The sequence below is a fragment of the Lepisosteus platostomus genome, chromosome 3 (genome assembly GCF_059453375.1).
Source record: "Lepisosteus platostomus isolate fLepPlt1 chromosome 3, fLepPlt1.hap1, whole genome shotgun sequence".
NCBI classification, from domain to species: domain Eukaryota; kingdom Metazoa; phylum Chordata; class Actinopteri; order Semionotiformes; family Lepisosteidae; genus Lepisosteus; species Lepisosteus platostomus.
Genome location: NC_142613.1, coordinates 2,496,944 through 2,524,507, shown reverse-complemented (window position 1 = coordinate 2,524,507; position 27,564 = coordinate 2,496,944). Strand labels below are relative to the sequence as shown.

Below are 27,564 nucleotides of genomic sequence, written 5' to 3'. Positions count from 1 at the left end.
CTCAGGAGAAAAGTTACTGTGGGTCCCAGCAAGTCAGGAAGAGGACAGGTTCGTTCCTGATGAAGGGCTAGTTCTGAATAGTGATTCAGCTGTCCACAGTTCCAACCTGTTCACGAGGCTTGCTGCTGATGCTAACCTCAGGTGGATCCTCTGGTTACTCTCTGGCAACCTCCGCTCTAGACTCTTAGAACAAAGCAAAGTTCTGGCACTCGGACACACTGGCCGTTCCGTGGTTGTCCGGGCTGAGTCTCAGGATGGTCAGTGGGCGCGCTGCGAGAATGTCCTGCCCATGGGAGCCTTCTGCTCCTGGGCCATCCTGCCCTGGAATTCTCCTTTGAATTCCCTTTAGAAAAGTCCATAGAATTCTCACCACAGGCCCTCTGTGTTGCCTGTTTTAACCTGGAGGAACTTCAGCTCATTCATTGGCTGAAAGTTTCATGGGCATCAGAGTCCCACGTGGGTTACTCGGCCCTACCAGTCCCTGATTGGTTGATCAAGGTGAGATATGAGTCATTTACTCCTGACACCTAGGAATGCAGTCCACATGTCCATCTGGCACTCCCTAGACAGATAGGCGCCAATGGATGACCATTGATCATGATAGCCAGGCTTAGCTAAGTGCATCCCCCTTTGGGAGCTTGTTCCTTATCAAAAGAAAACATCTTAAATCAGCCTGCATGAATACTTTCTCTGTGGCTGCACCACAGAGATGGAGGGTGAGATGGGGCCTCCTTTAGGACAGAAAACCAACGCTTAATTCTGTCTTATTAACAAGCATTGCCGCTACAGGGGCAAAGACATTTTCTCTTTTAGCAGATAAAATACATGCATCTTAATCACTGAAAACACTTTATTAATATAAAATTCACATGTAGGTGTTTTTAATGTAAAGCTGAAGTGTATGTTTCTGGGATTCAAGCAGGCTGTACCCACATGAGATCTGTGGAGTCGCTCTCCGATAGTGATGTTTCTGGACAAGATTACCTGACTGGTGCTGCAGTCTTGAGAACTGGACCAGTCTGAGGGCTGAAATAGTTTAGATATCATAGGTGCACGCTTTCACACTCAGTTAAAAAAAATTCTCATAAAATTCCTCCACAAAGCAGATTTTTGTAAGTGAAGCACTGACCTTGCTGGTGTCCAATAGCGAGAGCAGTGTAAGTGTCCGAGGGCTGGTCTAGTGGGGATGGCGTGAGCAGGACGTCTTCACGGGAGTCTTGGATCTGCTGTCAGTGCCGAGTACAGCAGCTCTTCCTTCATGTCTCACCCCTAGGACCTGTACAGAACAAGCAGGTTGGCCGATGGAACTCAGGTGCTTTGACTAGATGTCTCAGTCTAGATTTCTTGTACTCCTGTAGGTGAGATATTTTAATCCCAGATTTGAACTAGCCAAGCAGAACTGTGGCAGACCAGACTATCTCTATGGCTAATAAATAGAGCAAGAAAGAGACCAGAATTTAGAAGTCAGGACCAGAGGAGCCGGAAGACAAGAAGTGAAGACCAGAGGAGCAGGAAGACAAGGAGTGAAGACCAGAGGAGCAGGAAGACAAGGAGTGAAGACCAGAGGGAAGCAGGAAGACAAGGAGTGAAGACCAGAGGGAGCCAGGATGCCCAGAAGGAGAAGCAGGAGCAGGAGCTCCACTGGACCAGGGAAGCACAGTCTGATACTCGGCTCCACCTCAGCTGCTGCTCCAGAACAGGCTGGTGTTGGGCGTGAAGGCTCGCTATCCATCCGGACTTTTCTCTTGGTTCAGACTTCGGAAATTTGCCCAAAGCCAAAGACGAGGCTCCACCTGTCACAGTCTGGTGGAAAAAGCGTCACTGCAACTGGGCTGTGAGGAAACGTCACATGGCTGGACTCTTATACTGAGTCTCACTAGGAGAAAAAGCATCAACGCTCTCTCAGTGGCTCGATCGTCTCCAGTGGTTGGAGTCTCTTTCTCTCTCTTCCTCTTTCAGCAGCAGAGCTCAGCTGCACAGCACGTCCAGCCCTTCACGGCTGCCTCACATCCCTGAAAGGAGGCAAATGTGTAAACACAGTGGAACCTGGCTGTCAGGTGTCATGACCATGAAGACTACCTGCCGGCTCCACTCAGGTGGAGGTCCAGTTGACCGCCTGTCACAGAGCTGCTCTGATTCCACCACCGATTATTCATGTTCCATGTGAAGGTGTCACTATAGACCTGACTGGCCCTACACCCCAGCTGGCTGAAGGACACGACTGTATTTTAACTCTATCTGGAAGAGATCCTTGTATGACACACAGCCTTTTCAACAGTGACACCATACCTGGCAAAAAAACTGATTTCGTTGAACCAGGTAGTAATGAGATATTTTACCTGATTTTCAGGGGGTGATCAAAGTATTGCATATATGAACATGGAAGTTTTAACTGGGTATTGAATGATAAGTACAGTTGAAACAGCGGACAAACAATATTATAGACAGCAGTAACGTCATGACAATAGAAACAAATAGGTCTAAAAACATGCAACAGCTCACCATCTCTTTGTATAAAATAAGGCAACTGTTGGGTTTCACTTTGTTAAAGAGCTGCTTGGGTGTTGTCTAGGGGAATGAAAGTGCGTCTCCACTGGGTAACTCCTGTATTATTTCAAAGCAGTACTTCAGGGTGGTGGTAACCAGGTGGATACAAACCAGGATTCTCTTTAAGATTGAAGAATTTCTATAGCTTAATACTGACAGAAATCCAAGTAGTAGATATGTGAAGGTTCCATGAGCCAAGCTTCATCGACCAGGAATTTAATCTATCTGGATACCCAGATTCAGAGCTACATCCATTAATGTAAAACCTAAATTATATATGTAAAGATACAAACATATGTAACTGTTGACTTTAAACCTTCTTTCTACAGTATCCAGTCCACCACCAGCCATGTCATCTGTAGGAACTGTTCCCATTGAGATGGCAGCTCTGGGCAGACCCTTCCAGCTGGGGATGCTGTATGACTGCCACAGGGACGCACTGATCCCAGGTAAACCCACAGCACAGCAGACACAACTACACACTGTTCCAGCTGGGCTGCTGTATGACTGACACACTGATCCCAGATACACCCACAGCACAGCAGACACAACAACACACTGTTCCAGCTGGGCTGCTGTATGACTGACACACTGATCCCAGGTAAACCCACAGCACAGCAGAAACAAATACACACTGTTCCAGCTGGGCTGCTGTATGACTGACACACTGATCCCAGGTAAACCCACAGCACAGCAGAAACAAATACACACTGTTCCAGCTGGGCTGCTGTATGACTGACGCACTGATCCCAGATACACCCACAGCACAGCAGACACAACTACACACTGTCCAGCTGGACTGCTGTATGACTGACAAACTGATCCCAGGTAAACCTGTAGCACAGCAGACAACTACACACTGTTCCAGCTGGGCTGCTGTATGACTGACACACTGATCCCAGGTAAAACTGTAGCACAGCAGACAACTACACACTGTTCCAGCTGGGCTGCTGTATGACTGACACACTGATCCCAGGTAAACATTCCAGATGAAATCTATTAATTTAGTGCCAATATACAATATAGGATTACAAATTACAATTTCAATCTTATTTGAATTTCATTGACATGTCCTAAACTCTCCTCACAGGTCTTTTTAAGCTTCTCAATTCATGATACAGTTAATTCTATCACTGAAGCTGTTGAATCACAAGATTAATGAACTTCTTTATTACATCAGTGTCTCTCTATATGAAGCTTAGTACTGAACAAACCTCTTTGGCATTGTCCAGTGTGTCAGGAGCATTAGGTAATCAACCCTGATTCTATTGCAGCCATCACGCTGTGGGACCATGAGGAGCTACAGAAGAACACCAGTGTGCGCTCCCAGAATAAAACTGAGCTCAGCGTCTCTGCCTCAGACTCCATTGATGACAAAGCTTCGGCCCTGCAGGTGGACGCCTCACTGAAGGCCAGTCTGCTGGGGGGTCTTGTAGAAGTGGGAGGAGCCGCCAAGTACTTCAATGACAAGAAGAAATCCCACAGCCAGGCCAGAGTCACTCTGCAGTACAACACCACTGTCAGGTACGAGCAGCTGACCATGAGTCACCTGGGCCGAGGGCAGGTGACCCATCCCAGTGTGTTTGAGGACGACATGGCCACCCATTTGGTCACAGCTGTGCTTACGGGGCTCAGGCCTACTTTGTGTTTGACAGAGAGGTGTCTGAAGGAGAGGACAAGCAGGAGATCGAGGGAAAACTGAAACTCACGATTGAAAAGCTGAAAGGAATCTCAATTAGTGGCAAAGGCTCTCTGGAAATGACAGAACAGGAAAAGGCCGCTGGAGAAAAGTTCAGCTGCACATTTCACGGGGATGTTCAGCCGGCGACAAACCCGTCCACTTTTAAAGAGGCCACTGAGGTCTACAGAGCCCTCCCGACTCTGCTTGGAGAAGGAGGAGAACACGCTGTGCCCATCAGGGTCTGGCTGTACCCGCTGGTCAAGCTGGACTCCAGGGCTGCTAAGCTGGTCAGACACATAAGCAACTGTTTTGTCACACAGGCACAGACTGCAGTGGAGAACCTGGATGTGATTGAAATGCTGTTACGATATTAGTTCCCCCTCCTTAAGGGTGCTCCAGCCCTATCACTCAAGACTTTATTCTATGCACCTGCGCCCTATTCCCTGCCCACCTTAAAAGCCAGGCGCTGACGCTCTTCCGGGCTCTGCATCTGATTTCCATATCGTGCGAGTCCGGGACCAGGAAGCGCCTTGTCCCGTTAAGGTTTTAACCTCGGTTCCCGTTCCTGTTCCCCGTCCGCCGGTTCCGACCCGGCCTTCGTGGTTTTTAATTCTTGTTCTGATGGATCTCCTGGTTTTGGACTTACTCGTGTGTTTTGGATTTTCCCTAAGGATTACTCTTGGATTGTTCGCCTCGGCCACACCTCCCCCGTGCACCAGCGCACCTTGGACACGCCCCCTTGTCTTCAGCCCCGTTTTCCTGCATGACGTTTCCCTAGTGTTCCCCCACTCCGTCGGACTGTGTCGTCCGCATAGGGTCCGGAAAGAACTGTTCGTTACAAATGCGATGTAACGACTTGCAGAAACACACAGATTCCCAAACCTTTCCTGACGTCAAAGGAAAAATAGAAAATCTGAAACAACTGGTCCTTCAGTACAAACTGAATTTCATGGATAGATTAGCCTGTGTCCTGCCAGCTGTAAGGGGAGGTGAGAAAGATGAGGAAGAGTTCAGAGAGCTGATGAAACATCATGAAGACTCACCTTTCAAATTAGACAGGTTTCAACTGTGGCTGCAGAATAAAGAAAGAGAAATGAAGGCAGTCAATGGATATCTTACTAAACTGAAAGACAGTGGTATAAATGTGCTGTCCACCCAGGAGGAACTGGACCAGGTGCTGTTTGATCCATTTCCTTGAGTTAGTGAATATTAGCAAAGAGAAAACTAAATTCTTTGTTGGTGCTAAACAAGATGACAAGCGTCCCAGAGCGTGTATTTTCCTGTATGAGGGTGGGGATAATGAAGGTGTGTATTTTGAGCCCCTGTCAAAGTCTGGCACCCCTGAGGTTCACACAGTGACACACAACAGTGTGACAGTACAGGCGTCCCCCCCCAGCTCCGCCACACTGGAGTACAGGGTGGGATATAAACCCAAGCAGCAGGACAAGTGGGAATCTGGGCTGCAGCCTCACATGGAGTATGAGCTCAGATCCACAGCAGAGGGCAAGCTGGGATACCCCGTGAGCAGTAACATCAAAACGTTAAACACTGTGATAAACTTACGTCCCCCTGGAAAACCCTCACCTCTCCAGGTGTCTCCAACTTCCATCACAATAACCTGGGAAAATCCTTCTGCTTTTGGAGAGGGGGTCAGTATTCTGGGATACATCATTGAATACAGAGAGGAAAGAGAACAGAGCAGAGAGGACACATCTGATCAGTGGCTGAAGAAGAAAACAAACAAAGAACAGTATTCATTTTCTATGGAAGGCTTGACAAAGAAAACATCCTAAAGAATCAGACTCCTGTGTGACTGTGGGGATCTTGGGACCAGCGCACCGAGTGGTGAAGTGGTGATCACAACAGCAGAAACAACACCTGTGAAGCCAATTACAGGCGACCCCAAGAAGTGCACTTTATTGAACAAGGGCAAACCTTCGATTTACAGGCTTAATCTGTCTAAAGATAAACGCAGTACCTGTCCCAAACTCAGCTTTGGAAAAGCAGCAGTGAACAGTAGAAACAGAACGATCATGCTCCTGGGAGCGACGGGCTCAGGGAAGACCACCCTCATCAACGGGATGATCAACTACATCCTGGGAGTGGAGTGGGAGGATGAGAGCAGGTTCAAACTGATACATGAAGAGACCAACAGGACACAGGCTGAGAGTCAGACCTCTGAGATCAGAGCCTATCAGATCCACCCCAGTGAAGGGTTCAGGGTTCCCTACTCTCTCACTATTGTGGACACTCCAGGGTTTGGGGACACCAGAGGGATCGGACAGGACAAAATCATCACCCAGAAGATCAGAGACTTCTTTTCTGATAAGAATGGTATCATTAGTCTTGACGCAGTGTGTTTTGTGGTCCAGTCTGCTTTAGCACGTCTCACACACACACACAAAAGTACATCTTTGAATCAATTCTCTCGATATTTGGAAAAGACATTGCAGGAAACATTGTAGTTCTTGTTACTTTTGCTGATGGTAAGTCACCACCAGTTTTAGAGGCCATCAGAGAGGCAGATATTTTGTGTGCTAAAGATAAAAATGACAATCCTCTTCATTTTAAATTCAATAACTCAGTCTTGTTTGCCTCCAATAATGGAGGAACAGGAGTTTCAGATCAGGATGACTTTGACAAAATGTTCTGGAGGATGGGATCAGTCAGCATGAAGACATTCTTCATCCATTTAAATACAATGCAGACTCAAAGCCTGCAGCTGACAAAGGAAGTTCTTGCTGAGCGCCAACAGCTGGAGGCAACTGTGGAGGGGCTGCAGCCCATGATCAGAGCTGGACTGATGAAGCTGGATGAAATCAGAAAGACACAGGAGGCACTGAAATGCCACCAGGACTGCATAGAGGCCAACAAGGACTTTGAGTATGAGGTGGAAATGACAGTGCCAATAAAGACAGACATCTCTGGAACTGGAATCTTCATCACTAACTGCCAAGTGTGTCATTTCACCTGTCATGATAGCTGTGCATATGCCGATGACAAGGATAAGAAAGATTGTTGTGCAATGGGCTCAGATGGCAACTGCACAGTCTGCCCAAAGAAATGCTTCTGGAGTTTACACTCTAACATGAAGTACAAATGGGAATATAAAGTTACTAAAGAAAAGAGAACCTATGAGAACCTGAAGAATCAGTATGAAGAAGCCTTGGGGAAAAAATGGATGCAGAGGGAATTGTAACACAACTTGCAAAAGAATACTGTCAAGTGCAGAACCAAGTGTTAGCGCTAATTGAGAAACTGAGTCACAGTCTGAAGCGTCTGAAAGAGATCGCCCTCTGGCCCAACCCCCTGGCAACCCCTGATTACATAGACCTGCTGATACAGTCTGAGGAGCAGGAGGCCAAGCCTGGGTTCAAGAAGCGCATAGCGAAGTTACAGCGAGTCAGAGAAGGAGCTGTGATAGTGCAACGTGTGGCCAGAGGAGAGAAACTTCTGCCAGGGGAGCAGAAGGGCTGGTTAGAAAAGGGACTTGATCAGGTAAAAGGGTTGTTTACAGATATGTGCAACTGGATTTAAAAAAATAACACAGCAGAGACTAGTAAAATGTCAGCTGCAGCAAATAAAGAAAACAACGGTGATGAGGTCTCACAGCCTGATACAACATCTAAGAAAAAAAACAAGAAAACAAAATAAAGCAGTGACGTTGGCTGACTAAACCTGCAGTGTATTTAATAGTCACGTTTTTTAATCTGAAGATTTTGATTTTAAAGTAAAAACTACTGGAGTGATGGATGTACACATGCCAAATTTCCACTTGAAACCCAGTCTCTCAAATTCTTAGTCGCACAAGACTGCAGTTCCATCTTCGACAAAACTGCTAGAGCTACACACTTCCTCTGATTATTTTACCTGTGCTGCGTCCACACAAATAGTACAAGAAGTAACGCTCCTTTATCTACTGCTTCCCAATTCTCTTGTTTACTCAAGTACAATACACTCAACCCCCACTCAAAAACAGACCCATCTGTAACTTTCAACTTTCATTCCACCTCCGTTCCCTTTCTGTCCCCTCTCGGCCGAGATCAATTCACTCTTCACTTCAGTTCCCCTTGCCAGGGATGAAGTCGACTGCAGTAGAAGTATTGCCTCAAAACCAGACATGGGACTGCAGCAAGGTCATATTCCACAAACACAGAATCCCACGGGAGAAGGACCTCGGGATTACTTCCTTTCAGACACCTCCTTTGCTTCTAATGTGTCAGAGCTGCATCACACTGGAGAGAGGGCTGACATCTCTGATGTCAGAATGTGACAACACTGGTCCTCTGGTCACCTTGCCATTTCCTGATTAAGTGGCCTGTCTCCGGACCTACATACTGTTTCTGACTCTCAGAAGTGAAGCACGGACCTCTTCCTTCTGCTAATCTTCTGTTATTTTCAAATCAGTAATCACCAGAATTCAAAACATCCACATGGGCTCTCCTTCACTCATCACTCTCTCCTCCTGGGTGATCCTGTGTTGCCAAGGAAGCTTCTCCGTGCCAGACTCTTCTGTCCCTGTCACAGCAGCAGCCCAGTTTGCTGTTTCCTTATTCATGCTTATTCCTACATTGTGAGGCAGCCTGTCAGTCTGCAGCTCTTCAGGTACAGGGGGTACTCAAGGCTCAGCCCATGCCATCCAGGTTCTTCTTTCTCAGCTATGGGGAGAAGAGACAGTGCCATCTTGCCGGGCAATGTTCTCCTGCCCCACTCCTGGTGCTAATGTCTCCAGCCCTGGCTCAGACAGTCAACAGCGGTCCTCAGGATTAAACACTGCATCTCCACTGGGAATTGTGAACAAGCTCCATGTAGCCCAACAGGGACCCATGTTACCCCATAGAAGAGCATCATTTCTATCCCTTCAAGCTACCTTGCAGCCCACTGAGTGCCAAAGGCCTGTAAGACGGCCCAATGCATCACTGATGAGACTCTCCCCTGGAGCTCTCATTCTCTCTCCTTCCATTATGGAGCTCAGATACAGACTAAAACCTTTTTCCTCAATTGGTTTAATGAACCTCTTAATTAGCCCAAGAGAATTGGCTATTTCCACCCATTTCCACCACAGCTCCATTCCCTCTCTTGGAATCCATCTCCTTCTGAGCGCTGAAAACTCAGGCCAGCTGTGCCTTGTCAATGAATACAATTTACAGTTGGCTATCGTGGCCCAAGGACACACCACTGACATCACACAGAAGTAGAAATGTTCTTTGAAGTTTCTCTTTTGCAGCAAATGTGTTTTGATGTGTTTGCTGGAGTCCACCGAGAAATACTTATTGCTGGACTGAGGTGGAGGGGCTGAAGCCACCGTCAGGCCTTGAGTGTCTGAGGTCTGACATTCCCTGCAAAAGATGTAAACCTGCTGATGACGACAGTCTTCACTGCGAGCAGATATCAAAGCCATTGCGAGCACACGAATCTGCACAAGCGTTTCTTAAAATACTGTGAAGAATTTGTCTTCTCCCTTTCTCCAGTATTCCTCACTTTTCCAAAGAATACTAGCATTATATGTGAAAGTTATATATAAAATGAATAATCAGGGTTTGAACTATTGCTTTTTCAAATGTTGACTTTGTTCAAATGTAACTTTAGTGAGACTATACTACTATAATCACTTTGTTTTGAGTGAACGTTTAAAACAGTGAAATTGAATTGTCTAGTTTTAAGGTACTTTTCTAAAAAGGGCAAAACCCACCTTCGTCTTTTGTACGAACATGTGCACTCCAGATACGATTTCTATTGTTTGATGTGAGTACTTGGTTTCGTAAGTAAACCAGTTAAAGAAGGGAACAGAGGTCACAAGTTCAGATTTTAACACAATAATAGGTGACCTTTAAATGTGTGACGGGCACCAGACAAGAGCCGGTCTGTGGAGAGCCTTGTGACTTTGTTTCCACAGATGTGGTTGAATTCTACTTAAGTGCCCTGAAGTGTCTAAATATTTTTAAAGTATTACACTAATTTTTCATATTTACAATACTAAATTACTGGTGTTCAGGTTTAGACTGGTCATGCCTTTTGACTTCCAGTTATCACTTGAACTGTAAATTTAGTTTACTTGCTATATTGCCATTTATATCTGCATGTTTGATACGGTGTATATCTCATGAATTAACATTAACAACAAGAGTTAAGGTGTTTTTCTACAGCACAGAACTATCGACCTATTCGATACATTTCTTGTATGTTAAAGGAGTTTTAATTGCTTTAATTGTGACTTAGATTTAATTGCTTTGATCTTGACTTAATTTAGCAGATAAAATAAGATTGTAATCTCTATATACTGTAATATTTAGATTCAAAATAAATTACTACAAATTTGATATGAGCAATATCATTTCTGAGTCGTCGTGTTTCTGTCGGAGTGAATATCCGCACACTGGGGTTCTGTTAATGTAAGACCTGTTATTGCCATCAAATTATTTATTAACCTAAATTACTGTCTGTGAAAACTAAACTCTCAACCTGCCACCCTGCTTGTTGGACACAGTGAGCTGCTTTACAGCCCTCTTTCCACTGCTGCTCTGTCAAACTGTAGTACAGATAACGGCTCACTTCCCTCTTAAGTCGCTCAGTATTCAGACAGCAGACTGCGACTCCATCTGCAATATAAGATTACAGATCATAAGTGAGTCCTGATAAAAAAAACTGCAAACTGTGACCTGTAGTTCAAGCAGAAGCTTGACTTTGGCAGCTGTTCCTTCAACACTAGACACTGTGAAAGTCTACTGTCCTGAGGAATCAATACTTCGAATTATTGTTCCTGTGCCTAGTAGGCTTAGCAGGTCTTCATCAGGTCAGCTGACATAAATGGTTTTCCCTTCTGATTGCTCCTCCACCCCTAGTTGTCCCCCACTTCTGTATATGTATTTGGAATCATTATTGAAAAGGAAATCCACGTATGTGTCACGCCCGACATCCCTCCCTAGAGGGCGCTCCACTGCTCCATTGTTGTTCCTGTGATTGTTAAGCTCCCCAGGTGAACCCTCTTAGCTTCATTATTTATAGACTAGCTCCTCCAGTCCTTGGGGCTCATCATTACAGTAAGGATGTTGCGAGGCCCGCCGGGCACCAGGAAACCCTACGTCCGTCTCCTGAGGGCACAGGCCTCATCCCCGACACCTCCCGCTCCCTGAGCCCGGGGTCTGGAGGACCTGGCCCCGTCACCCTTGGACCTCCATGTTTTGTCTGTCCGTGTGTTCCCCCCTCCCGGGGGATTTTAACCTTCTTGTGTCCCAGGATGTATTATTCGCTGATGGACTCTCAGACTGTGCCCTGACCTGCCTTTGGACCCATTTGGATTTGGATGCTGTTCTTTGTCTTCCCCGTTCACTGTCTCTTGAACTATTATTAGAACTTAGAACATTTGGTGTTCCTGCTCTTAGTTTGTTCAGTAGTTTTACGAGTCACAGCCCTGTGGTCTGTGACTTAGAATCAATTCACATTACTTATACAGCAATGTACGCCCGAGAAATCAGAAACACCTGTCAACCATTTGTCTCCGTGCTTATGCTCACCTGAAATTTGAGGATTGAACCCAACAAATGATACTGTTCTCACAGTGCTGAATATGTATCTAAAGAATGTCTAACGAAACAGAAGCTGAAATCTATACTTGTTGTAACCCTGTGCCAATTCATGCAAATAGTTTTAATAAGTAAGTTTTGTTGTTTTTATAATCAGGAGGGAGGGCCATAGCAATACAGCAGAAAGTGCCATCACCGTTTGCCAATGTCTTCTCACATGCTGTGTTCAGAGGGTCGTATTTAAAAAACGGTACAGTAAATTTTCTTATACTTCAGGATTTTGATAGTCTGAAGTATACATTGTATACAATGTGAAGTATCACATTGTCTCTCACACCTCAGTGTCAGAATTGTGAGACGTTTTTATCATCGGGGGGGAGGGCCATAGTAATAAGCAGAAAGGGCAATCACCTTTTCCCAGTGTAAGTTCAAGTTATACTGAGCTTTTAAAACTGTTTTGCGATTTTAAAAAATATATTCCATACAAAAACACATTTTGGACAGTCGCTATTTATTTGGCTATTCCCTTTCACTGAGGATGTCTACGGTACTCCATCCGGATCAGTACTGACCGAAGAGAGCCATCTACAGGTGAAAGGCGATATAACATCACTGCAGCAGCATTTAAGGTGGAACGAAAAACACGAATAAGAAGCCAACTCCAGCCTCGTCGCTGCTCCTCCCACTCGCTAGCTTCAATGTTTATCCTCGTCGCTAAAGATGTGGTAACTTCCAATGTGCATGCTTTGATGAACTTCAATGCTGTTTACTGTATTCTAACGAACAGTTAAGAACAGTTAAGAAGAGGGCGGAGCAGTGCCTCTGTGGCTCAGGATCTGTGCCTGTGGCAGGAAGGTTATAAGTTCAAATCCCGCGGCTGGCAGAGGAATCCTACTCCGTTGGGCCCCTGAGCAAGACCCTTCACCCAAACTGCTCCAGGGGCGCTGTATAAATGACTCACCCTGTGGTCTGACCCCAAGCTTCTTTCCCTGTCTGTGTGTCTCATAGAGAGCAAGCTGGGGTTTGTGAAAAGACAAATTCCTAATGCGAGAAATTGTATATGGCCAATAAAGTCATCTGATCTTAAGAAAAAACTTCTCAAACAGCAATGCAGTTTACTTGCTTACACTCACTTCGCTAACACGAATAGGTGGACAACCAACAGCTTCAGTTCCGATCACAAACAACCTCTGACCTTTAGATGATGATAACCTGCAGCAGCTACAATATTGTACAGTACCTACCTTCGCAGATAATAGTACCATCCAAGCTTCTGGGACTTTGGACCTCTTTCTGTAACTGACTTCTTGTAACTGCAGTCATTTCTGGAAAAGCATCAGAGGGAGTGACTCCTAGGTCAGTATATAAGTGTGAGAAAGTGCAGTTGGTCTAAAACTATATCGTCAACTTACAGGTGTCCCCACGTTCTCTGTCTTTGGGGAAGTACCAAAATGTTCTTTAGAAATTATTCACTACATACTGTAACATAATGAGCAAATACATTCTTAAGTAAAAAATATTTTAAATAAAAGGTTTAACTCAGGGATTAAAAAAAATATTCAGGTAGTGGCTATTGTTCTAGCTCTTCTTTAAATATTTTAAAACAACTGCTAGCACATAATACAGTCTCTGAAAATGTTGCCAATACCCAGAAAGAATAAAAGATTACATTTTCCTTTTTTCCTCCTTCACAATCCTTAGCTCACGATTAATAGATACAGAAGTACTCAAATGTTTGCGGTCTGTTTATTTTCATGTGTACAAATGAGTGAGGCATTGATGAGCGGTTCAAAATTTAAAACTGGTTATTATTTTCAAAACATATAGAAACACAATAATACAATTGTGATGTGCAATTATAAAACTTAACCCTTTTTGTAAATTTGCAACTTCATGCAGCTGGTGAAATTGTATATGGTTAATAAAGTGATCTTATCTTATCTTAAGAAGAATTTCTCAAACAGCAGTGCAGTTTACTTGTTTACACTCTAACACGATAAGGTGGACAACCAACAGCTCCAGTTCCGATCACAAACAACCTCTGACCTTTAGATGATGATAACCTGCAGCAGCTACTATATTGTACAGTACCTTCCTGCACAGATAATAGTACCATCCCAGCTGCTGGGACTTTGGACCTCTTTCTGTAACTGACTTCTTGTAACTGCAGTCATTTCTGGAAAAGCATCAGAGGGAGTGACTCCTAGGTCAGTATATAAGTGTGAGAAAGTGCAGTCGGTCTAAAACTATTTCGTCAACTTACAGGTGTCCCCACGTTCTCTGTCTTTGGGGAAGTACCAAAATGTTCTTTGGAAATTATTCACTACATACTGTAACATAATGAGCAAATACATTCTTAAGTAAAAAATATTTTAAATAAAAGGTTTAACTCAGGGATTAAAAAAAATATTCAGGTAGTGGCTATTGTTCTAGCTCCTCTTTAAATATTTTAAAACAACTGCTAGCACATAATACAGTCTCTGAAAATGTTGCCAATACCCAGAAAGAATAAAAGATTACATTTTCCTTTTTTCCTCCTTCACAATCCTTAGCTCACGATTAATAGATACAGAAGTACTCAAATGTTTGCGGTCTCTTTGTTTTCATGTGTACAAATGAGTGAGGCATTGATGAGCGGTTCAGAATTGAAAACTGGTTATTATTTTCAAAACATATAGAAACACAATAATACAATTGTGATGTGCAATTATAAAACTTAACCCTTTTTGTAAATTTGCAACTTCATGCTGCTGGTGAAATTGTATATGGTTAATAAAGTGATCTTATCTTATCTTAAGAAGAATTTCTCAAACAGCAATGCAGTTTACTTGTTTACACTCACTTCGCTAACACGAAAAGGTGGAAAACCAACAGCTCAAGTTCCGATCACAAACAACCTCTGACCTTTAGATGATGATAACCTGCAGCAGCTACAATATTGTACAGTACCTTCCTGCACAGATAATAGTACCATCCCAGCTGCTGGGACTTTGGACCTCTTTCTGTAACTGACTTCTTGTAACTGCAGTCATTTCTGGAAAAGCATCAGAGGGAGTGACTCCTAGGTCAGTATATAAGTGTGAGAAAGTGCAGTCGGTCTAAAACTATATCGTCAACTTACAGGTGTCCCCACATTCTCTGTCTTTGGGGAAGTACCAAAATGTTCTTTGGAAATTATTAACTACATACTGTAACTTAATGAGCAAATACATTCTTAAGTAAAAAATATTTTAAACAAAAGGTTTTACTCAGGGATTAAAAAAATATTCAGATAGTGGCTATTGTTCTATCTCTTCTTTAAATATTTTAAAACAACTGCTAGCACATAATACAGTCTCTGAAAATTGTTGCCAATACCCAGAAAGAATAAAAGATTACATTTTCCTTTTTTCCTCCTTCACAATCCTTAGCTCACGATTAATAGATACAGAAGTACTCAAATGTTTGCGGTCTCTTTGTTTTCATGTGTACAAATGAGTGAGGCATTGATGAGCGGTTCAGAATTTAAAACTGGTTATTATTTTCAAAACATATAGAAACACAATAATACAATTGTGATGTGCAATTATAAAACTTAACCCTTTTTGTAAATTTGCAACTTCATGCAGCTGGTGAAATTGTATATGGTTAATAAAGTGATCTTATCTTATCTTAAGAAGAATTTCTCAAACAGCAGTGCAGTTTACTTGCTTACACTCACTTCGCTAACACGAAAAGGTGGACAACCAACAGCTCCAGTTCCGATCACAAACAACCTCTGACCTTTAGATGATGATAACCTGCAGCAATTATAATATTGTACAGTACCTTCCTGCACAGATAATAGTACCATCCCAGCTGCTGGGACTTTGGACCTCTTTCTGTAACTGACTTCTTGTAACTGCAGTCATTTCTGAGAAAAAGACTTCAGCAGCAGGGGGAGTGACTCCTAGGTCAGGATATAAGTGTGAGAAAGTGCAGTCGGTCTAAAACTATATCGTCAACTTACAGGTGTCCCCACATTCTCTGTCTTTGGGGAAGTACCAAAATGTTCTTTGGAAATTATTCACTACATACTGTTACTTAATGAGCAAATACATTCTTAAGTAAAAAATAGTTGTAGTTATAGTTTGGAAAACAGAATGGATCTTGAGGGCAGAGACAGACATAATATTGCAATAATGATAATTGGGGGTGTAGTGTGCTCTCTGAAGGCACCAGTTCTGTAGGGTTTGGGCATTTACTGGGACAATTATTAATTGTACCAGTAAATCACAAAATTGATTCTTTTGATGGCTTTAGAATCCAACCATGCGATATAACTCAAACAACGCACACACACAGGTACTAATACACGAGGATACATTTATTAATACATAGAATATGCATATAAACCTAACAGATCTTATCGAGAGGGTTATCAGAATACAAAAGGTATATATTCAATCAGTTACGAAGTGTTACACATCAAGAGGACATATGTTCGGTATATCATTCATTTAGACCGTTTCATAATTGAACTTGGTTACAACTTCTACATTAGATACTCAAAACAAGTACATAACTCTTAGGAATCAAATTGATATCAACTGGTTGGGATAACAATTGAATTCTCGAGCTGTAATGCATTGAAGTTGAATACTCATCCAATCTCTGGGGATTCAGATCTCCTGCGGGCTCTCTGGCTCCGCGCCAGGCTGTGCTGTGTGGCTTGCGACGGTGCGCTGCTGATGCTCACTGACCGGCTAGTTAGTGTTGGCTTTAACTAGCAAAGTTGTGCTCAGGAGAAAAGTTACTGTGGGTCCCAGCAAGTCAGGAAGAGGACAGGTTCGTTCCTGATGAAGGGCTAGTTCTGAATAGTGATTCAGCTGTCCACAGTTCCAACCTGTTCACGAGGCTTGCTGCTGATGCTAACCTCAGGTGGATCCTCTGGTTACTCTCTGGCAACCTCCGCTCTAGACTCTTAGAACAAAGCAAAGTTCTGGCACTCGGACACACTGGCCGTTCCGTGGTTGTCCGGGCTGAGTCTCAGGATGGTCAGTGGGCGCGCTGCGAGAATGTCCTGCCCATGGGAGCCTTCTGCTCCTGGGCCATCCTGCCCTGGAATTCTCCTTTGAATTCCCTTTAGAAAAGTCCATAGAATTCTCACCACAGGCCCTCTGTGTTGCCTGTTTTAACCTGGAGGAACTTCAGCTCATTCATTGGCATCAGAGTCCCACGTGGGTTACTCGGCCCTACCAGTCCCTGATTGGTTGATCAAGGTGAGATATGAGTCATTTACTCCTGACACCTAGGAATGCAGTCCACATGTCCATCTGGCACTCCCTAGACAGATAGGCGCCAATGGATGACCATTGATCATGATAGCCAGGCTTAGCTAAGTGCATCCCCCTTTGGGAGCTTGTTCCTTATCAAAAGAAAACATCTTAAATCAGCCTGCATGAATACTTTCTCTGTGGCTGCACCACAGAGATGGAGGGTGAGATGGGGCCTCCTTTAGGACAGAAAACCAACGCTTAATTCTGTCTTATTAACAAGCATTGCCGCTACAGGGGCAAAGACATTTTCTCTTTTAGCAGATAAAATACATGCATCTTAATCACTGAAAACACTTTATTAATATAAAATTCACATGTAGGTGTTTTTAATGTAAAGCTGAAGTGTATGTTTCTGGGATTCAAGCAGGCTGTACCCACATGAGATCTGTGGAGTCGCTCTCCGATAGTGATGTTTCTGGACAAGATTACCTGACTGGTGCTGCAGTCTTGAGAACTGGACCAGTCTGAGGGCTGAAATAGTTTAGATATCATAGGTGCACGCTTTCACACTCAGTTAAAAAAAATTCTCATAAAATTCCTCCACAAAGCAGATTTTTGTAAGTGAAGCACTGACCTTGCTGGTGTCCAATAGCGAGAGCAGTGTAAGTGTCCGAGGGCTGGTCTAGTGGGGATGGCGTGAGCAGGACGTCTTCACGGGAGTCTTGGATCTGCTGTCAGTGCCGAGTACAGCAGCTCTTCCTTCATGTCTCACCCCTAGGACCTGTACAGAACAAGCAGGTTGGCCGATGGAACTCAGGTGCTTTGACTAGATGTCTCAGTCTAGATTTCTTGTACTCCTGTAGGTGAGATATTTTAATCCCAGATTTGAACTAGCCAAGCAGAACTGTGGCAGACCAGACTATCTCTATGGCTAATAAATAGAGCAAGAAAGAGACCAGAATTTAGAAGTCAGGACCAGAGGAGCCGGAAGACAAGAAGTGAAGACCAGAGGAGCAGGAAGACAAGGAGTGAAGACCAGAGGAGCAGGAAGACAAGGAGTGAAGACCAGAGGGAAGCAGGAAGACAAGGAGTGAAGACCAGAGGGAGCCAGGATGCCCAGAAGGAGAAGCAGGAGCAGGAGCTCCACTGGACCAGGGAAGCACAGTCTGATACTCGGCTCCACCTCAGCTGCTGCTCCAGAACAGGCTGGTGTTGGGCGTGAAGGCTCGCTATCCATCCGGACTTTTCTCTTGGTTCAGACTTCGGAAATTTGCCCAAAGCCAAAGACGAGGCTCCACCTGTCACAGTCTGGTGGAAAAAGCGTCACTGCAACTGGGCTGTGAGGAAACGTCACATGGCTGGACTCTTATACTGAGTCTCACTAGGAGAAAAAGCATCAACGCTCTCTCAGTGGCTCGATCGTCTCCAGTGGTTGGAGTCTCTTTCTCTCTCTTCCTCTTTCAGCAGCAGAGCTCAGCTGCACAGCACGTCCAGCCCTTCACGGCTGCCTCACATCCCTGAAAGGAGGCAAATGTGTAAACACAGTGGAACCTGGCTGTCAGGTGTCATGACCATGAAGACTACCTGCCGGCTCCACTCAGGTGGAGGTCCAGTTGACCGCCTGTCACAGAGCTGCTCTGATTCCACCACCGATTATTCATGTTCCAGGTGAAGGTGTCACTATAGACCTGACTGGCCCTACACCCCAGCTGGCTGAAGGACACGACTGTATTTTAACTCTATCTGGAAGAGATCCTTGTATGACACACAGCCTTTTCAACAGTGACACCATACCTGGCAAAAAAACTGATTTCGTTGAACCAGGTAGTAATGAGATATTTTACCTGCTTTTCAGGGGGTGATCAAAGTATTGCATATATGAACATGGAAGTTTTAACTGGGTATTGAATGATAAGTACAGTTGAAACAGCGGACAAACAATATTATAGACAGCAGTAACGTCATGACAATAGAAACAAATAGGTCTAAAAACATGCAACAGCTCACCATCTCTTTGTATAAAATAAGGCAACTGTTGGGTTTCACTTTGTTAAAGAGCTGCTTGGGTGTTGTCTAGGGGAATGAAAGTGCGTCTCCACTGGGTAACTCCTGTATTATTTCAAAGCAGTACTTCAGGGTGGTGGTAACCAGGTGGATACAAACCAGGATTCTCTTTAAGATTGAAGAATTTCTATAGCTTAATACTGACAGAAATCCAAGTAGTAGATATGTGAAGGTTCCATGAGCCAAGCTTCATCGACCAGGAATTTAATCTATCTGGATACCCAGATTCAGAGCTACATCCATTAATGTAAAACCTAAATTATATATGTAAAGATACAAACATATGTAACTGTTGACTTTAAACCTTCTTTCTACAGTATCCAGTCCACCACCAGCCATGTCATCTGTAGGAACTGTTCCCATTGAGATGGCAGCTCTGGGCAGACCCTTCCAGCTGGGGATGCTGTATGACTGCCACAGGGACGCACTGATCCCAGGTAAACCCACAGCACAGCAGACACAACTACACACTGTTCCAGCTGGGCTGCTGTATGACTGACACACTGATCCCAGATACACCCACAGCACAGCAGACACAACAACACACTGTTCCAGCTGGGCTGCTGTATGACTGACACACTGATCCCAGGTAAACCCACAGCACAGCAGAAACAAATACACACTGTTCCAGCTGGGCTGCTGTATGACTGACACACTGATCCCAGGTAAACCCACAGCACAGCAGAAACAAATACACACTGTTCCAGCTGGGCTGCTGTATGACTGACGCACTGATCCCAGATACACCCACAGCACAGCAGACACAACTACACACTGTCCAGCTGGACTGCTGTATGACTGACAAACTGATCCCAGGTAAACCTGTAGCACAGCAGACAACTACACACTGTTCCAGCTGGGCTGCTGTATGACTGACACACTGATCCCAGGTAAAACTGTAGCACAGCAGACAACTACACACTGTTCCAGCTGGGCTGCTGTATGACTGACACACTGATCCCAGGTAAACATTCCAGATGAAATCTATTAATTTAGTGCCAATATACAATATAGGATTACAAATTACAATTTCAATCTTATTTGAATTTCATTGACATGTCCTAAACTCTCCTCACAGGTCTTTTTAAGCTTCTCAATTCATGATACAGTTAATTCTATCACTGAAGCTGTTGAATCACAAGATTAATGAACTTCTTTATTACATCAGTGTCTCTCTATATGAAGCTTAGTACTGAACAAACCTCTTTGGCATTGTCCAGTGTGTCAGGAGCATTAGGTAATCAACCCTGATTCTATTGCAGCCATCACGCTGTGGGACCATGAGGAGCTACAGAAGAACACCAGTGTGCGCTCCCAGAATAAAACTGAGCTCAGCGTCTCTGCCTCAGACTCCATTGATGACAAAGCTTCGGCCCTGCAGGTGGACGCCTCACTGAAGGCCAGTCTGCTGGGGGGTCTTGTAGAAGTGGGAGGAGCCGCCAAGTACTTCAATGACAAGAAGAAATCCCACAGCCAGGCCAGAGTCACTCTGCAGTACAACACCACTGTCAGGTACGAGCAGCTGACCATGAGTCACCTGGGCCGAGGGCAGGTGACCCATCCCAGTGTGTTTGAGGACGACATGGCCACCCATTTGGTCACAGCTGTGCTTACGGGGCTCAGGCCTACTTTGTGTTTGACAGAGAGGTGTCTGAAGGAGAGGACAAGCAGGAGATCGAGGGAAAACTGAAACTCACGATTGAAAAGCTGAAAGGAATCTCAATTAGTGGCAAAGGCTCTCTGGAAATGACAGAACAGGAAAAGGCCGCTGGAGAAAAGTTCAGCTGCACATTTCACGGGGATGTTCAGCCGGCGACAAACCCGTCCACTTTTAAAGAGGCCACTGAGGTCTACAGAGCCCTCCCGACTCTGCTTGGAGAAGGAGGAGAACACGCTGTGCCCATCAGGGTCTGGCTGTACCCGCTGGTCAAGCTGGACTCCAGGGCTGCTAAGCTGGTCAGACACATAAGCAACTGTTTTGTCACACAGGCACAGACTGCAGTGGAGAACCTGGATGTGATTGAAATGCTGTTACGATATTAGTTCCCCCTCCTTAAGGGTGCTCCAGCCCTATCACTCAAGACTTTATTCTATGCACCTGCGCCCTATTCCCTGCCCACCTTAAAAGCCAGGCGCTGACGCTCTTCCGGGCTCTGCATCTGATTTCCATATCGTGCGAGTCCGGGACCAGGAAGCGCCTTGTCCCGTTAAGGTTTTAACCTCGGTTCCCGTTCCTGTTCCCCGTCCGCCGGTTCCGACCCGGCCTTCGTGGTTTTTAATTCTTGTTCTGATGGATCTCCTGGTTTTGGACTTACTCGTGTGTTTTGGATTTTCCCTAAGGATTACTCTTGGATTGTTCGCCTCGGCCACACCTCCCCCGTGCACCAGCGCACCTTGGACACGCCCCCTTGTCTTCAGCCCCGTTTTCCTGCATGACGTTTCCCTAGTGTTCCCCCACTCCGTCGGACTGTGTCGTCCGCATAGGGTCCGGAAAGAACTGTTCGTTACAAATGCGATGTAACGACTTGCAGAAACACACAGATTCCCAAACCTTTCCTGACGTCAAAGGAAAAATAGAAAATCTGAAACAACTGGTCCTTCAGTACAAACTGAATTTCATGGATAGATTAGCCTGTGTCCTGCCAGCTGTAAGGGGAGGTGAGAAAGATGAGGAAGAGTTCAGAGAGCTGATGAAACATCATGAAGACTCACCTTTCAAATTAGACAGGTTTCAACTGTGGCTGCAGAATAAAGAAAGAGAAATGAAGGCAGTCAATGGATATCTTACTAAACTGAAAGACAGTGGTATAAATGTGCTGTCCACCCAGGAGGAACTGGACCAGGTGCTGTTTGATCCATTTCCTTGAGTTAGTGAATATTAGCAAAGAGAAAACTAAATTCTTTGTTGGTGCTAAACAAGATGACAAGCGTCCCAGAGCGTGTATTTTCCTGTATGAGGGTGGGGATAATGAAGGTGTGTATTTTGAGCCCCTGTCAAAGTCTGGCACCCCTGAGGTTCACACAGTGACACACAACAGTGTGACAGTACAGGCGTCCCCCCCCAGCTCCGCCACACTGGAGTACAGGGTGGGATATAAACCCAAGCAGCAGGACAAGTGGGAATCTGGGCTGCAGCCTCACATGGAGTATGAGCTCAGATCCACAGCAGAGGGCAAGCTGGGATACCCCGTGAGCAGTAACATCAAAACGTTAAACACTGTGATAAACTTACGTCCCCCTGGAAAACCCTCACCTCTCCAGGTGTCTCCAACTTCCATCACAATAACCTGGGAAAATCCTTCTGCTTTTGGAGAGGGGGTCAGTATTCTGGGATACATCATTGAATACAGAGAGGAAAGAGAACAGAGCAGAGAGGACACATCTGATCAGTGGCTGAAGAAGAAAACAAACAAAGAACAGTATTCATTTTCTATGGAAGGCTTGACAAAGAAAACATCCTAAAGAATCAGACTCCTGTGTGACTGTGGGGATCTTGGGACCAGCGCACCGAGTGGTGAAGTGGTGATCACAACAGCAGAAACAACACCTGTGAAGCCAATTACAGGCGACCCCAAGAAGTGCACTTTATTGAACAAGGGCAAACCTTCGATTTACAGGCTTAATCTGTCTAAAGATAAACGCAGTACCTGTCCCAAACTCAGCTTTGGAAAAGCAGCAGTGAACAGTAGAAACAGAACGATCATGCTCCTGGGAGCGACGGGCTCAGGGAAGACCACCCTCATCAACGGGATGATCAACTACATCCTGGGAGTGGAGTGGGAGGATGAGAGCAGGTTCAAACTGATACATGAAGAGACCAACAGGACACAGGCTGAGAGTCAGACCTCTGAGATCAGAGCCTATCAGATCCACCCCAGTGAAGGGTTCAGGGTTCCCTACTCTCTCACTATTGTGGACACTCCAGGGTTTGGGGACACCAGAGGGATCGGACAGGACAAAATCATCACCCAGAAGATCAGAGACTTCTTTTCTGATAAGAATGGTATCATTAGTCTTGACGCAGTGTGTTTTGTGGTCCAGTCTGCTTTAGCACGTCTCACACACACACACAAAAGTACATCTTTGAATCAATTCTCTCGATATTTGGAAAAGACATTGCAGGAAACATTGTAGTTCTTGTTACTTTTGCTGATGGTAAGTCACCACCAGTTTTAGAGGCCATCAGAGAGGCAGATATTTTGTGTGCTAAAGATAAAAATGACAATCCTCTTCATTTTAAATTCAATAACTCAGTCTTGTTTGCCTCCAATAATGGAGGAACAGGAGTTTCAGATCAGGATGACTTTGACAAAATGTTCTGGAGGATGGGATCAGTCAGCATGAAGACATTCTTCATCCATTTAAATACAATGCAGACTCAAAGCCTGCAGCTGACAAAGGAAGTTCTTGCTGAGCGCCAACAGCTGGAGGCAACTGTGGAGGGGCTGCAGCCCATGATCAGAGCTGGACTGATGAAGCTGGATGAAATCAGAAAGACACAGGAGGCACTGAAATGCCACCAGGACTGCATAGAGGCCAACAAGGACTTTGAGTATGAGGTGGAAATGACAGTGCCAATAAAGACAGACATCTCTGGAACTGGAATCTTCATCACTAACTGCCAAGTGTGTCATTTCACCTGTCATGATAGCTGTGCATATGCCGATGACAAGGATAAGAAAGATTGTTGTGCAATGGGCTCAGATGGCAACTGCACAGTCTGCCCAAAGAAATGCTTCTGGAGTTTACACTCTAACATGAAGTACAAATGGGAATATAAAGTTACTAAAGAAAAGAGAACCTATGAGAACCTGAAGAATCAGTATGAAGAAGCCTTGGGGAAAAAATGGATGCAGAGGGAATTGTAACACAACTTGCAAAAGAATACTGTCAAGTGCAGAACCAAGTGTTAGCGCTAATTGAGAAACTGAGTCACAGTCTGAAGCGTCTGAAAGAGATCGCCCTCTGGCCCAACCCCCTGGCAACCCCTGATTACATAGACCTGCTGATACAGTCTGAGGAGCAGGAGGCCAAGCCTGGGTTCAAGAAGCGCATAGCGAAGTTACAGCGAGTCAGAGAAGGAGCTGTGATAGTGCAACGTGTGGCCAGAGGAGAGAAACTTCTGCCAGGGGAGCAGAAGGGCTGGTTAGAAAAGGGACTTGATCAGGTAAAAGGGTTGTTTACAGATATGTGCAACTGGATTTAAAAAAATAACACAGCAGAGACTAGTAAAATGTCAGCTGCAGCAAATAAAGAAAACAACGGTGATGAGGTCTCACAGCCTGATACAACATCTAAGAAAAAAAACAAGAAAACAAAATAAAGCAGTGACGTTGGCTGACTAAACCTGCAGTGTATTTAATAGTCACGTTTTTTAATCTGAAGATTTTGATTTTAAAGTAAAAACTACTGGAGTGATGGATGTACACATGCCAAATTTCCACTTGAAACCCAGTCTCTCAAATTCTTAGTCGCACAAGACTGCAGTTCCATCTTCGACAAAACTGCTAGAGCTACACACTTCCTCTGATTATTTTACCTGTGCTGCGTCCACACAAATAGTACAAGAAGTAACGCTCCTTTATCTACTGCTTCCCAATTCTCTTGTTTACTCAAGTACAATACACTCAACCCCCACTCAAAAACAGACCCATCTGTAACTTTCAACTTTCATTCCACCTCCGTTCCCTTTCTGTCCCCTCTCGGCCGAGATCAATTCACTCTTCACTTCAGTTCCCCTTGCCAGGGATGAAGTCGACTGCAGTAGAAGTATTGCCTCAAAACCAGACATGGGACTGCAGCAAGGTCATATTCCACAAACACAGAATCCCACGGGGGAAGGACCTCAGGGATTACTTCCTTTCAGACACCTCCCTTGCTTCGAATGTCTCAGAGCTGCATCACACTGGAGAGAGGGCTGACATCTCTGATGTCAGAATGTGACAACACTGGTCCTCTGGTCACCTTGCCATTTCCTGATTAAGTGGCCTGTCTCCGGACCTACATACTGTTTCTGACTCTCAGAAGTGAAGCACGGACCTCTTCCTTCTGCTAATCTTCTGTTATTTTCAAATCAGTAATCACCAGAATTCAAAACATCCACATGGGCTCTCCTTCACTCATCACTCTCTCCTCCTGGGTGATCCTGTGTTGCCAAGGAAGCTTCTCCGTGCCAGACTCTTCTGTCCCTGTCACAGCAGCAGCCCAGTTTGCTGTTTCCTTATTCATGCTTATTCCTACATTGTGAGGCAGCCTGTCAGTCTGCAGCTCTTCAGGTACAGGGGGTACTCAAGGCTCAGCCCATGCCATCCAGGTTCTTCTTTCTCAGCTATGGGGAGAAGAGACAGTGCCATCTTGCCGGGCAATGTTCTCCTGCCCCACTCCTGGTGCTAATGTCTCCAGCCCTGGCTCAGACAGTCAACAGCGGTCCTCAGGATTAAACACTGCATCTCCACTGGGAATTGTGAACAAGCTCCATGTAGCCCAACAGGGACCCATGTTACCCCATAGAAGAGCATCATTTCTATCCCTTCAAGCTACCTTGCAGCCCACTGAGTGCCAAAGGCCTGTAAGACGGCCCAATGCATCACTGATGAGACTCTCCCCTGGAGCTCTCATTCTCTCTCCTTCCATTATGGAGCTCAGATACAGACTAAAACCTTTTTCCTCAATTGGTTTAATGAACCTCTTAATTAGCCCAAGAGAATTGGCTATTTCCACCCATTTCCACCACAGCTCCATTCCCTCTCTTGGAATCCATCTCCTTCTGAGCGCTGAAAACTCAGGCCAGCTGTGCCTTGTCAATGAATACAATTTACAGTTGGCTATCGTGGCCCAAGGACACACCACTGACATCACACAGAAGTAGAAATGTTCTTTGAAGTTTCTCTTTTGCAGCAAATGTGTTTTGATGTGTTTGCTGGAGTCCACCGAGAAATACTTATTGCTGGACTGAGGTGGAGGGGCTGAAGCCACCGTCAGGCCTTGAGTGTCTGAGGTCTGACATTCCCTGCAAAAGATGTAAACCTGCTGATGACGACAGTCTTCACTGCGAGCAGATATCAAAGCCATTGCGAGCACACGAATCTGCACAAGCGTTTCTTAAAATACTGTGAAGAATTTGTCTTCTCCCTTTCTCCAGTATTCCTCACTTTTCCAAAGAATACTAGCATTATATGTGAAAGTTATATATAAAATGAATAATCAGGGTTTGAACTATTGCTTTTTCAAATGTTGACTTTGTTCAAATGTAACTTTAGTGAGACTATACTACTATAATCACTTTGTTTTGAGTGAACGTTTAAAACAGTGAAATTGAATTGTCTAGTTTTAAGGTACTTTTCTAAAAAGGGCAAAACCCACCTTCGTCTTTTGTACGAACATGTGCACTCCAGATACGATTTCTATTGTTTGATGTGAGTACTTGGTTTCGTAAGTAAACCAGTTAAAGAAGGGAACAGAGGTCACAAGTTCAGATTTTAACACAATAATAGGTGACCTTTAAATGTGTGACGGGCACCAGACAAGAGCCGGTCTGTGGAGAGCCTTGTGACTTTGTTTCCACAGATGTGGTTGAATTCTACTTAAGTGCCCTGAAGTGTCTAAATATTTTTAAAGTATTACACTAATTTTTCATATTTACAATACTAAATTACTGGTGTTCAGGTTTAGACTGGTCATGCCTTTTGACTTCCAGTTATCACTTGAACTGTAAATTTAGTTTACTTGCTATATTGCCATTTATATCTGCATGTTTGATACGGTGTATATCTCATGAATTAACATTAACAACAAGAGTTAAGGTGTTTTTCTACAGCACAGAACTATCGACCTATTCGATACATTTCTTGTATGTTAAAGGAGTTTTAATTGCTTTAATTGTGACTTAGATTTAATTGCTTTGATCTTGACTTAATTTAGCAGATAAAATAAGATTGTAATCTCTATATACTGTAATATTTAGATTCAAAATAAATTACTACAAATTTGATATGAGCAATATCATTTCTGAGTCGTCGTGTTTCTGTCGGAGTGAATATCCGCACACTGGGGTTCTGTTAATGTAAGACCTGTTATTGCCATCAAATTATTTATTAACCTAAATTACTGTCTGTGAAAACTAAACTCTCAACCTGCCACCCTGCTTGTTGGACACAGTGAGCTGCTTTACAGCCCTCTTTCCACTGCTGCTCTGTCAAACTGTAGTACAGATAACGGCTCACTTCCCTCTTAAGTCGCTCAGTATTCAGACAGCAGACTGCGACTCCATCTGCAATATAAGATTACAGATCATAAGTGAGTCCTGATAAAAAAAACTGCAAACTGTGACCTGTAGTTCAAGCAGAAGCTTGACTTTGGCAGCTGTTCCTTCAACACTAGACACTGTGAAAGTCTACTGTCCTGAGGAATCAATACTTCGAATTATTGTTCCTGTGCCTAGTAGGCTTAGCAGGTCTTCATCAGGTCAGCTGACATAAATGGTTTTCCCTTCTGATTGCTCCTCCACCCCTAG

At 44.5% G+C, this 27,564-nt stretch overlaps 3 protein-coding genes and 2 pseudogenes across 3 annotated transcripts in view; 4 read left to right on the top strand and 1 right to left on the bottom strand.

Annotated features, from left to right (window-relative positions):
* Window positions 1–27,564, bottom strand: part of kdm5c (lysine demethylase 5C) — a 162,582-nt gene that overhangs the window by 20,317 nt on the left and 114,701 nt on the right. The window lies entirely within an intron of this gene.
* Window positions 2,927–4,602, top strand: LOC148674062 (verrucotoxin subunit beta-like). Its single transcript, XM_088627144.1, is given in 3 exon segments — window positions 2,927–2,983; window positions 3,797–4,166; window positions 4,169–4,602. Coding segments are annotated over 3 exon segments (861 nt in total).
* Window positions 6,483–10,562, top strand: LOC148674061 (uncharacterized; annotated as a pseudogene).
* LOC148674060 (verrucotoxin subunit beta-like) lies at window positions 19,420–21,095 on the top strand. The gene is given in 3 exon segments (XM_088627143.1): window positions 19,420–19,476; window positions 20,290–20,659; window positions 20,662–21,095. Coding segments are annotated over 3 exon segments (861 nt in total).
* LOC148674059 (uncharacterized) lies at window positions 22,976–27,056 on the top strand (annotated as a pseudogene).